Here is a 13623-nt window from a genome sequence, read left to right on the forward strand (position 1 = left end):
CTGTATCTAATATTTTCTGGGTCTCATGAACAAATAAAGCGAGTTGGGTCTCACACGGCTGTTTCCGGAATCCATGTTGATTCCTACAGAGTAGATTCAGGGTTTCCAGAAATGACATGATACGCGAGCAAAAAACATGTTCTGAAATTCTGCAACAGATCGATGTCAGAGATATAGGTCTATCGTTTTGCGCATCTGCTCGACGACCCTTCTTGAAAACTGAAACCACCTGTGTTCTTTTCTGTTAGTTCCAGCACAGTTCTCCACCTGGCCTGTTTTACCAGTCTGCCCAGCCTCCGACGTCTGGCACCTGTAATGAGGGACAGCCGCCCAACAGCACGACGTCTGAACCTTCGTTTCGATACGTTTTGAAGATACTCACTCCTCCAACACCCGACAAGTCGTGCAATTTTCGACACGCATGTGCCGAGCCTTCGGGCCATCACAACCCGCCCTTGGTCAAACTCAGGATAGATCGCGCGCCTTCCCCATTCTACATACGGACAGCACGCTCGCCAGGTGACACTGCTGTCGGCTGGATGGGTTTATATCAATAGTAGGTCGGTGGTCATAATGTTCTGGTTGATCAGTGTACGTCCTCAGTTATTTCCTGCATGTATCCCAATCTCTGTCTTCCTCTACGGTTTTTAATCTCTTCAGCTCCCTCTAGTACCATGGATGTTATTTCCTGATATCTTAACAGATGTCCTACCATCCTGTCCCTTCTTCTTCTCAGTGTTTTCCATATATTCCAGAATGAGATTTTCACTCTGCAGCGGAGTGTGCGCTGATATGAAACTTCCTGGCAGATTAAAACTGTGTGCCCGACCGAGACTCGAACTCGGGACCTTTGCCTTTCGCGGGCAAGTGCTCTACCATCTGAGCTACCGAAGCACGACTCACGCCCGGTACTCACAGCTTTACTTCTGCCAGTAAGCTCAGATGGTAGAGCACTTGCCCGCGAAAGGCAAAGGTCCCGAGTTCGAGTCTCGGTCGGGCACACAGTTTTAATCTGCCAGGAAGTTTCATATCAGCGCACACTCCGCTGCAGAGTGAAAATCTCATTCTGGAAACATCCCCCAGGGTGTGGCTAAGCCATGTCTCCGCTATATCCTTTCTTTCAGGAGTGCTAGTTCTGCAAGGTTCGCAGGAGAGCTTCTGTAAAGTTTGGAAGGTAGGAGACGAGATACTGGCAGAAGTAAAGCTGTGAGTACCGGGCGTGAGTCGTGCTTCGGTAGCTCAGATGGTAGAGCACTTGCCCGCGAAAGGCAAAGGTCCCGAGTTCGAGTCTCGGTCGGGCACACAGTTTTAATCTGCCAGGAAGTTCCATATATTCCTTTCCTCGCCAGTTATCTGGAGAACCTCCCCATTCCTTACCTTGTCAATGCACCTAATTTTCGACATTCTTCTGTAGCATCACATAACTAATGCTTCCATTCAATTCCTTTCCGATTATTCCACAGTCCAGTTCAGGAAGAAATTAATTATGTATATAGACAGTTTATCCATTCCGGAAATCGTGGATATCGATGATTTGTGCCTGTTATCGACGTTGATAGTAACATGATTTGGGTATCAGGGATTTCAAGAATTTGGAGAAAGTTCTAATTTCAAGTCTGAAGCTGCTCTAGGCGCTTCAGTCTGGAACCGCGCGACCGCTACGGTCGCACGTTCGAATGCTGCCTCTGGCATGGATGTGTGTGATGTCCTTAGGTTAGTTAGGTTTAAGTAGTTCTAAGTGTAGGGGACTGGTGACCTCAGATGTTAAGTCCCATAGTGCTCAGAGCTATTTTTTGAACAAATGACAAAATAAATATTTTTTCGTGTGATATCACTACAAATTAACAATTTTCGGGTTTTTTCCCTTTACTTGTACTGTTCCCCTTACTTGTACCTTGCTTCTTGCCAAAATTCATGATTATGAGGTCAACGGTAAGTACCCTCAAGGTTTTGGTGAGTTCTCGAGTATCAAAATATGTGACATAGCTAGCCGTATCTGTTGATTCTATTTACTTAGAAGTTTAAAATTTTTACATCGCCAAGGGACCACAGGGCTTAGTATGTGACATAAATCTGAACTTGATACGTCCTCCTCTTGCAGAGGAAAAAGCTTTTATCAGATGGACAGACAAACAGACGGATAAAAAACAACAAAAAATATTTTTTCGTGTTATAGAATAACAAATAAAGACTTTTCGGATTTTTCCTTCACTTGTACTGTGAAACCTCGCTTCCTGCCAAATTTCATGATTCTAGGTCATCAGGGAGTATCTTGTAGGTTTTGATGAGTGAGTTTTAAAGTATCAAAATATGTGACATAAATAGCCGTATATCTTCATTGCTTTGACATACAAGCTTAAAAATTTAACACCGTTGAGGGAACATAGGCTTAATATGTGATATAAATTTGAACTTGATACATCTACTCGTACCTGAGAAAAAGGTTATTACAGCCCCATATCATTAACGTCGATATGCAGCAAGATTTTGGAACATATATTGTGTTCGAACATCATGAATTACGTCGAAGAGAACGGTCTATTGCCGGTCGGAGTGGCCGAGCGGTTCTAGGCGCTTCAGTCTGGAACCGTGCGACCGCTACGGTCGCAGGTTCGAATCCTACCTTGGGCATGGATGTGTGTGATGTCCTTAGGTTAGTTAGGTTTAACTAGTTCTAAGTTCTAGGGGACTGATGACCTCAGAAGTTAAGTCCCATAGTGCTCAGAGTCATTTTTTTTAGAACGGTCTATTGACACACAGTCAACAGGGAATTAGAAAACATCGTTCTTGGGAAACACAACTAGCTTTTAATCGCACGAAGTGAAGATTACTGTCGACAAGGGATTTCAAATTGACTCCGTATTTCTGGATTTCCGGAAGGATTTTGGCACTGTACCACACAAGTGGCTTGTAGTGACATTGCGTGTCTATGGAATATCGTCTCAGTTATGTGTCTGGAGTCGTGATTTCCTGTCAGAGAGGTCACAGTTCGTAGTAATTGACGAAAAGTCATCGAGTAAAACAGAAGTGATTTCCGGCGTTCTTCAAGTTAGTGTCATAGGCCCTTTGCTGTTACTTATCTACGGGGGTTGGAACTTAAATAGTGGCAACTAATTATTCACAACCGATGCAAAAGAGTTACATGTTTGCACCTGTTACTGTCCTTCAAAGTAATCACCAGCTTTGTGTAGAACCAGTTGCCAGCGATGTGGAAGGCGTAGTATACCGTTAGCAGAGCCTGTTCTGTCGATGGTGCGAATGGAGCGGTCTAAAGTAATGGTGATTCTTGTGTACGACTGTGACGGTGTTATCCTAACGCATTACGTTCCTCCACGGCAGACCGTCAATGCACAGTATTACTGTTCGTTTTTGGAGCATCACCTGCTACCAGCTTTGCGAAAGAAGCGGCGACACTTTCTGCGCAACCCAGACACGACAATGCGCGGGCGTATACAGCGCAAGCTGTGGCTGCTCTGTTCTGTCGATGGGACTGGGAAGTACTGTACCATCCACCATACTCCCCGGACTTAAGTCCTTGTGACTTTGATTTGATTCTGAAGATGAAGGAACCACTTCGTGGCATTCGCTTCAGAACTGTTCCAGAGATTCGACAGGCAGTAGACCGCTCCATTCGCACCATCAACAGAACAGGCTCTGCTAACGATATACTAGCCTTCCACATCGCTGGCAAGGGATTCTACACAACGCTGGTGATTACTTTGAGGGACAGTAACAGGTGCAAACGTGTAACTGTTTTGTATCGGTTGTGAATAAATAGTTGCCACTATTTAAGTTGCAACCCTCGTGTATAAACGATTTGGGAGACAATCTGAGCATCTGTCTCATGTTTGCAGATTACGCTGTCGTTCATCGAGTAGTAAGGTCATGAGAAGATCAAAACAAATTGCAAAACGATTTAGAAAAGATATTTGTATGGTGCAAAAATTGGCAATTGACCCTAAATAACGAAACGCGTGAGGTCATCCACATGAGTGCTAAAAGGGAACCGTTAGACTTCGGTTACACGGTAAATCAGTTAACTCTTAAGGCCGTAAATTCAACTAAATACCTAGGAATTACAATTACGGAGAACTTAAATTAGAAGGAACACAAAGAAAATATTGTGGTACGGCTAACCAAAGACTGCGTTTTATTGGCAGGACACGTTGGAAATGTAACAGATCTACTAAGGAGACTGCCTACACTACGCTTGTCCGTCCTCTTTTTGAATACTGCTGCGCCGTGTGGGATCCTCACCAGATAGGATTGACGGAGTACATCGAAAAAGTTCAAAGAAGGGCAGCACGTTTTGTATCATCGCCAAACACCGGACGCAGAATGTCACTGAAATAATACAGGATTTGGAATGGTCATCATTAGAAAAATGTGTTTTTCGTTGCTGAGGAATCTTGTCACGTAATTCGAATCACCAACTTTCTCCTCCGAATGCGAAAATATTTTGTTGACGCCGACCTACATAGAGAGAAACGACACCATGATAAAATAAGGGAAATCAGAGCTCGTACGGAAAGATATAGGTGTTCATTCTTTCCACGTGCTGTACGAGATCGGAATAATAGAAAATTGTGAAGGTGTTTCGATGAACCCTCTGCCAGGCACTTAAATGTGATTTGCAGAGTATCCATGTAGATGTACACTATGTGATCAAAAGTATCAGAACACCCCCAAAAACATACGTTTTTCATATTAGGTGCATTGTGCTGCCACCTACTGCCAGCTACTCCATATCAGCGACCTCAGCAGTCATCGGACATCGTGAGAGAGCAGAATGGGGCACTCCGCGGAACTCACTGACTTCAAACGTGGTCAGGTGATTGGGTGTCACTTGTGACATACGTCTGTGCGCGAGATTTCCACAGTCGTAAACATCGCTAGGTCCACCGTTTCCAGTGTGATAGTGAAGTTGAAACGTCAAGGGACACGTACAGCACAAAAGCGAACAGGCCGACCTCGTCTGTTGACTGACAGAGATCGCCGACAGTTGAAGAGGGTCGTAATATGTAATAGGCACACATCTATCCAGACCATCACAAAGGAATTCCACACTGCTTCACGATCCACCGCAAGTACTATTACATTGTCGAGTGGCTGCTCATAAGCCACACATCACGCCGGTAAACGCCAAACAACGCCTCGCTTGGTGTAAGGAGCGTAAACATTGGACAACTGAACAATGGAAAAACGTTGTGTAGAGTGACGAATCATGGCAATCCAATGACGGGGTGTGGGTACGGCGAATACGCGGTGAACGTCATCTGCCAGCGTGTGTACTGCCAACAGTAAATGGTGTTATGGTGTGGTCGTGTTTTTCATAGAAGGGGCTTGCACCCTTTGTTGTTTTGCGTGGCACTACCACAGCACAGGCCTAAATTGAGGTTTTAAGCACCTTCTTGCTTCCCACTGTTGAAGAGCAATTTGGGGTTGGCGATTGCATCTTTCAACACGATCGAGCACCTGTTCATAATGCACGTCCTGTGGCGGAGTGGTTACACGACAATAACATCCCTGTAATGGACTGGCCTGCACAGAGTCCTGACCTGAATCTTATAGAACACTTTGGGATGTTTTCGAACGCCGACTTCGTGCCCGGCCTTACCGACCGACATCGATACCTACCCTCAGTGCAACCCTCCGTGAAGAATGGTGGTCTAGCGGTTCTGGCGCTGCAGTCCGGAACCGCGGGACTGCTACGGTCGCAGGTTCGAATCCTGCCTCGGGCATGGGTGTGTGTGATGTCCTTAGGTTGGTTAGGTTTAAGTCGTTCTAAGTTCTAGGGGACTTATGACCTAAGATGTTGAGTCCCATAGTGCTCAGAGCCATTTGAACCATTTTTTTGAAGAATGGACTGCAATTCCCCAAGAAACCTTCCAGCACTTGTGAGAGTGGAAGCTGTCAAGGCTAAGGGTGGGCCAACACCATATTGAATTCCAGCGTCACCGATGGAGGGCACCACGAACTTGCAAGTCATTTTCAGCCAGGTGTCCAGATACTTCTGATCACATAGTGTAGATGTAAGTTTCTTAACAGTCGGACAGACAGAGAGACAGACAACCGGACAAGAAAGCGATCCTATGTGGGTTCCGTTTTTACAGATTGAGGCACGCAGCCCTAAAAATTAAGTAAGCTCTTCACTATTTCAAATGTAATGGCCATAGCTGTTAATGCACTTGATATTCTGTGGCTTTACAGAAAAATGTTTGCTGTTGCCTGCGGAACCACGATTGTACCCAGGCGTGCACCTCTTTGTCCGGAGCAAATCGATGGCCAAGCAAAGTCTTTCTTCGGAACTCCAACAATATGGAAATCACACGGAGAGAGATCAGGATTGCATGGTGGATATGTAAGGGCTTCGCAGCAAAAAGTCTGTAGCGTAGCCGAAACAAATATGGCAACATGTGGCTGGGCATTATACTGCAACAGAATGACACTGTCTGTCAACGGGCTACCCATTGCTACGCCGTCTGTCTGATCGTAAATTGGCCATTGTACACGAAATAGGAGACGACGATAACCTGTTCCATGAACTGAGCCACCTACGCAAGGTTTCCAGGAATAACGGCTACGGCGCCCATCAAGTGAAAGAAGCGATTTCTGGGAAATACCAGAATAAGACCACCGACGAAGAGCAGGAAAATAAACTTGCTCTGCTGCCATTCTGTGGCTCTGCGTTGGGCAAGATAAGCCGCCTGTTGAAAAGACACAAGATCAAATCAATCTTCAGCCCTCCAACGAAAATCCGTCAATTACTGAGACCAGTTAAAGACTCAGTAGGTCTCAGAACACCTGGAGTCTACGAAATACCTTGTGAGTGTGGCCAGAAGTACATCGGACAGACAGTGCGCGCTGTGGAACAACGCAGGAAAGAACATGAGAGGTATTATCGCCTATGCTACCCAGAGAAATCTGCATTAGCTGAGCATGCGTTAGAAAACGGTCACCACATAAAATTTGACGATACCTCTGTCGTGGCTCGCACTAACGGCTTCTGGGATAGTTTAATAAAGGAAGCTATTGAAATAAAAATTACCGCAAACACCCTGAATAGAGAAGGCGGCTTGCAGCTCAGTGCTGCGTGGGATCCAGCGATTGCGCGGTTGAAGAGGGCACATCGAACGCCGACTCAAAACATACCCATATATGGCAATGTCACGGGCACCTGTGACGTCACAGCCGGCAGCTAGCGTATATAAGGGCACACCAACAGCCCACTGGCAGTCATACCACTTGACAATGGCCAAGGAGTGCTTGGCCGAAAGTTCGTGTAGTTTTAAGCAATTGACGCGGTTTTAAACCCAAGAACATTTTATTCAATGTTATCGCCGCGAGACTCTGCATTCATACAAGTCTCAAAAATGCTTTCCAGACGATGTATTTTTCCGAATCACATTTTCTTGGAAGTTTTTCAAAGCGATTTGCTAAGCATTGATGGAAACAGATTATTATTGTCATTATTATGCTATGACATTTTACATATGCTATTGTTGTTACGAGGGACTTATGGAAAGCAAGTTTCGTCATTGTTTTTCAAACGGAAAGTTTATTGCCAAAAACAAATACAACATGGAATCATGAACTATAAACCTTGCATATAGTCGCCACCAACAGCTGAGACATTTGTTGTAGCATACAATCAGTTTGAAGAAATCACTCTAGTAAAACTCGGTGCCTTGGAATGAAAGGAACTGTTGCACAGCCGGTTCCACCTCATCGTTGGTTTGGAAGTGACATCCCGAGAATGCGGCTTCCAATGCAGGGAACACAAGAAAGACTGATGGTCTTAGACTGGCGCTGTAGGCTGGATGATCCTTTCTCTCCGATCCGAAGCGATGAATCTGATCCTGTGTGAGCCTTGCTGTATGTAGTTTTTCATTGTCGTGCAGCAGCACAACACCTTCTCTCAAGAGCCCTGGTCTCTTTCATCGAATGGTACACCTGAGTTTGATGAGGTAGTCACAGCAGCGTGCTGCATTGATGGTCCCTTGCTGGAGGAAATCAATGACAATCACACCATTTGCATACCAGAACACTGTGGCCACAACATTTCCTGTGGAGGCTGGCACTTTGAATTTTTTCCGCACTGGTGAACTGTGATGCTTCCACGTCATTGAGGTAGCCTTGGGTTCTGGGATAGAGCAGTGAGCCCGCATCTCGTGGTCGTGCGGTAGCGTTCTCGCTTCCCACGCCCGGGTTCCCGGGTTCGATTCCCGGCGGGGTCAGGGATTTTCTCTGCCTCGTGATGGCTGGGTGTTGTGTGATGTCCTTAGGTTTAAGTAGTTCTAAGTTCTAGGGGACTGATGACCATAGATGTTAAGTTCCATAGTGCTCAGAGCCATTTGAACCATTTGATAGAGCAGTGCACTCGTGTCTCATCACCATTGGTGATTCTGAACAGGAACTCATTTCCCTCTTGTGCATACCGCATCAAGTGACTGAGGCTGATTCCGATTCTTGTACTCTTGTGATCCAGAGTCAGGTTTCTCGGCACCCATCTTGCAGACACTTTTCGGTAACGCAAAATTTCACGAAACATGTAATCGGCCTGAGCACGGCGAGTACAAAATGTAGATGCCATGTTTGATACTGTTATGAGCCTGTCCGTTAACACTATGCCCTGTACTCTAGCAATGTTGTTTTCATTTGTGAATGTGGAGATATGCCCTCTTCGAACTTCATTCTCCACACTCTGCCGTCCTTCTCTGAAAATGCAACACTAGCGCCCATCCATCCGACGCAACATGAACTTTTCACCATACATGATTTGTAGGCATTCATGGATGATGGATACAGTAGTTCCTTGTGCCCATTTTTACCGGATAACAGCACGCACTTCCATTAGCGACCACGTAGTCGGAACACGTCCGTCTGCAATCGTTATTTGTACTCGAATATCCTAAGGCACGCCGGTCTGCTGCTACTCTCCCTTTTTCAGCACTCTGCGCATGCATCATTCCTCTTCTGTTTACGCTCCTTCCGTCATTGGACCAGCAATGGGTGTGGATTAATTATTGTTAAAATTCTAGGAATCTATGATACACTAAATATATGGGTGGCAGCAACTTACGAGGTGGTACCAAAAAAACGGATTTTTTTTAAAAAAAGCCATATATTTTCAAATTGTTTGCAATACAACCTTATCCCCTTCAAAATACTCTCCATTACAACTAATACATTTGTCCCACGGATGCTTCCACTGTTCGAAACATCTTTTGTAGTCATCTTTAGAAATGGCTGACAGCTCCTCCCTCCTTATTTTCTTGAATTCTTTAATGTGGTCAAATTGGTGTCCTTTCACGCCTCCTTTCATACGTGGTAATAAGAAAAAGGCGCACAGTGCCAGGGCAGGCGAGTACGGTGCGTGGGGCAGTGGAACAATGCCAGTTTTAGCCAAAAACTGTTTAACAGAGAGGACTGTGTGTCCAGATGCATGGTCATGATGGAAGAACCAGTCTCCTGTCTGCCACAAATCGGGTCTTTTTTGACGAACACTGTTGCGCAATCTTCTTAAAACTTCCAAATAACAGGTTTAAATGACGGTCTGATCTGGGGGAACAAACTCTGAATGAACTTTCCAATATTTCGTCGATTTGGGCAGTTGATTGACGTTTCGAGGCAGTTGGTGGACGTCCAGAACGAGGTTTGTCATCAATCGACATGCCGCCATTTTTAAATCGAGTGAACGTCTCGTACACTGGAGTTTTTCCCATAGTGTCATCTTGGTACGCTGTTTTCGACATTAAAACAGTTTCAGCAGCGTTTTTACCAAGAAGAAAACAAACTATAGGTGCATGTTGTTCACTTAAACTTGCTATCAGAAATGCATGTTGTACACTTAAACTTGCCATCATAAAAAACGAAACAAGGACAAAACAGCGCTAGCAAAAACAATCACTGCAGATGAACAGAACTAGCTAGGTCCACAACACAGGGGGCACTGAACTGGTAACAAGCAGCGCTATACACGCCTAGTGGCAGAAATGTGTACTACACAAGCTCCGCCTACGACAATGTAATTTCGGTTTTTTTGGGTACCCCCTAGCATACTTTGTGGCGCAGGAAGGGTAGAGACAGTGACAAACTGTGCCCTGTTGCCGCCCTCTCTTTCACCGTCCCAGAACCGAACCCTGGAATCGCGCCTGGCCCCTTATACCAAATGTTGTGTTCTTCAGTCCAGAGACTGGTTTAATGCAGCTCTCCATGCTACTCTATCCTGTGCAAGCTTCTTCATCTCCCAGTACTTACTGCAGCCTACATCCTTCTGAATCTGTTTAGTGTATTCATCTCTTGGTCTCCCTCTTCGATTTTTACCCTCCATGCTGCCCTCCAATGCTAAATTTGTGATCCCTTGATGCCACAGAACATGTCCTATCAACCGGTCCCTTCTTCTTGTCAAGTTGTGCCACAAACTCCTCTTCTCCCCAATTCTATTCAATACCTCCTCATTAGTTATGTGATCTACCCATCTAATCTTCAGCATTCTTCTGTAGCACCACATTTCGAAAGCTTCTATTCTCTTTTTGTCTAAACTATTTATCGTCCACGTTTCACTTCCATACATGGCTACACTCCATACAAATACTTTCAGAAAAGACTTCCTGACACTTAAATCTATACTCGATGTTAACAAATTTCTCTTCCACAGAAATTCTTTCCTTGCCATTGCCAGTCTACATTTTATATCCTCTCTCCTACGACCATCATCAGTTATTTTGCTCCCCAAATAGCAAAACTCATCTACTACTTTAAGCGTCTCATTTCCTAATCTAATACCCTCACCATCACCCGATTTAGTTTGACTACATTCCATTATCCTCGTTTTGCTTGTGTTAATGTTCATCTTATATCCTTCCTTCAAGACACTGTCCATTCCGTTCAACTGCTCTTCCGAGTCCTTTGCTGTCCCTGACAGAATTACAATGTCATCGGCGAACCTTAAAGTTTTTATTTCTTCTCCATGGATTTTAATACCTACTCCGAATTTTTCTTTTGTTTCCTTTACTGCTTGCTCAATATACAGATTGAATAACATCGGGGAGAGGCTACAACCCTGTCTCACTCCCTTCCCAACCACTGCTTCCCTTTCATGTCACTCGACTCTTATAACTGCCATCTGGTTTCTGTACAAATTGTAAATAGCCTTTCGCTCCCTGTATTTTACCCCTGCCACTTTCAGAATTTGAAAGAGAGTTTTCCAGTCAACATTGTCAAAAGCTTTCTCTAAGTTTACAAATGCTAGAAATGTAGGTTTGCCTTCCCTTAATCTATTTTCTAAGATAAGTCGTAGGGTCAGTATTGTCTCACGTGTTCCAACATTTCTACGGAATCCAAACTGATCTTCCCCCAGGTCGACTTCTACCAGTTTTTCCATTCGTCTGTAAAGAATTCGTGTTAGTATTTTGCAGCTGTGGCTTATTAAACTTCAGGAAATATCCCTGAACAACCTTAACGGGTGAGAAACAAGTTCTTGTAGCGATTTATCAAGAATGTGATTTTGTGAAGACAGAGACAGTGTACTTACGACGGTCATGAGGGCAGAGCGCATCTCGTAGACCCACACGTGCGAGCAGCTAGAGCCGAAGCCGTGTACGATGACCTTGGTGGGCAGCGACGCGTTGAAGGCGGCGGCGGCCTCTGCGACGTCGGAGCGCAGGCTGGTGGCGTTCAGGTGTCTCGGCGCGACGGTGCGGCCCGAGTACAGCATGAAGCGCGTGCCCACTTCCTGTGGTGGCGCGGGCAGCATGTCCAGGTACCCGAACACGCCCGAGTCGCTGAAGCAGCCCACCTCGTCGTAGCACACCACGTTCGCCGCTCGTCGCTGCCTGTGGAACACACGCTGTTAGTACACCGCTTCTCTCAAATCAGCGTGGTCGCGTCAGCTGACACGAAACTGAGATGATGGACCTCTGCTATAGACGAGGGGCACCCAAATGAAAACCGAACAGCCGCCACAACGGGACCGTGGAATGATTCCATTCAAAAGTAATCAGCATACATCTTAAGACATTTATCCTATTGGGAGTCGAGACGCCGGCCGCTGTGGCCGAGCGGTTACAGGCGCTTCAATCCGGAACCGCGCTGCTGCTACGGTCGCAGGTTCGAATCCTGCCTCGGGCACGAATGTGTGTGTAGTCCTTAGGTAAGTTAGGTTTAAGTAGCTCTAAATCTAGGGGGCTGATGACTTCAGATGTTAAGTTCCATAGCGCTCAGAGCCATTCGAACCATTTTTTGGAGTCGAGGCGATCAACTCTTGTGACGTAGACTGCGGACGTCTGCTTACAGATCCACAACCGCACCCACTCTTGCATTTCTTCGTCCGACTGAAACCGACGTCCATGCACGTCTTTCTTCAGATCGTTAAAGATGTGAAAAAGCCACGTGATGAAAGATCCAGGCTGTACGGAGGAGGCTGCAGCACAATATGTGATCAAAAGTGCCCGGACACCCCCAAAAACATATGGTTAGACATTGGACTCGCATTCGGGAGGACGACGGTTCAATCCTGCGTCCTGCCACCCTGATTTAGGTCTTCCGTGATTTCCCTAAATCGCTCCAGGCAAATGCCGGGATGGTTCCTTTGAAAGGGCACGGCCGACTTCCTTCCCCATCCTTTCCTAATCCGATGAGACCGATGACCTCGCTGTCTGGTCTCCTTCCCCAAACAACCCAGCCCAAAAACATACGTATTTCATATTAGGTGCATTGTGCTGCCACCTACTGCCAGGTACTCCATATCAGCGTCCTCAGTAGTCATTAGAGATCGTGAGAGAGCAGAATGGGGCGCTCCGCGGAAGTCGGCAGTCTAACAGCGCATCGAGGAAGCTTCTGGCTCCGTGACACCGGCGACGGTACATCTCGGCCGCACCACATTTAGAAGGCGCACTGCGTTATGCGCAGCGTGTGTGGTATCTGCCCCTGAAACTTTGAAGGGTTGTAGCTCCCAAACTAAAAGTGATAGGAATGTAATTTAAATTGATGTATACACAGCTGGTGTTACTGATTCCAGTGCATGATAGAAACAACTACCGTTCCCTTTAAAAAAATTGTATCTTTTTGTTGTAACTCTTTGGATAATAACACAATAAACTATGTTCATAGCTCCGCCGACAGTAACGTTTCTTATGGTGACCTACCGCAATAAATATTTCCGTCGCCTATTACTTCGTGACTTATAGAGCCAAACACATTTAGTGAAACACCCTGTATATATAACTGGTTATTCCTTTTTACATCTGGTGTATCTTTTTTTATTTTCAAGTTGCAACTTTTTTTATATTTAATTAAGCTATATTTGAAATTGTTTGCATATTATTGTTGCAACATTATTGTAAATCCTTGCAGTAATGAGGAAGGCGCAGAACTGTTTGGCTCAAAATGAAAGCTGAATGCATTTTGACACAGAGAACATCTAGCTAATTTCTGACAAATGCATCTTTGGAAGATCAGTCCATCATATATGACTAAATTTGATATTAACAATACTATACGTTTTACCATTAGTTAAATATCAAACGAAAAACAAAAAGAGAGGGGCTTTTGAAAACAATTGCTTTTTCGACAAATCTGAATGCTCCAATGTAACATACATTAAAAGCCATTGAAGTTTCT

At 45.2% G+C, this 13623-nt stretch overlaps 1 protein-coding gene across 1 annotated transcript in view; it reads right to left on the minus strand.

Annotated features, from left to right (window-relative positions):
* Positions 1 to 13623, minus strand: part of LOC126249547 (uncharacterized) — a 385639-nt gene that overhangs the window by 60511 nt on the left and 311505 nt on the right. Inside the window, exon 3 of the mRNA XM_049951212.1 lies at positions 11537 to 11837. Within this exon, the coding sequence (XP_049807169.1) occupies positions 11537 to 11837 (301 nt within the window). The remainder of the gene's footprint in view (positions 1 to 11536; positions 11838 to 13623) is intronic.

The sequence above is a fragment of the Schistocerca nitens genome, chromosome 3 (assembly GCF_023898315.1).
Source record: "Schistocerca nitens isolate TAMUIC-IGC-003100 chromosome 3, iqSchNite1.1, whole genome shotgun sequence".
NCBI classification, from domain to species: Eukaryota; Metazoa; Arthropoda; class Insecta; order Orthoptera; family Acrididae; genus Schistocerca; species Schistocerca nitens.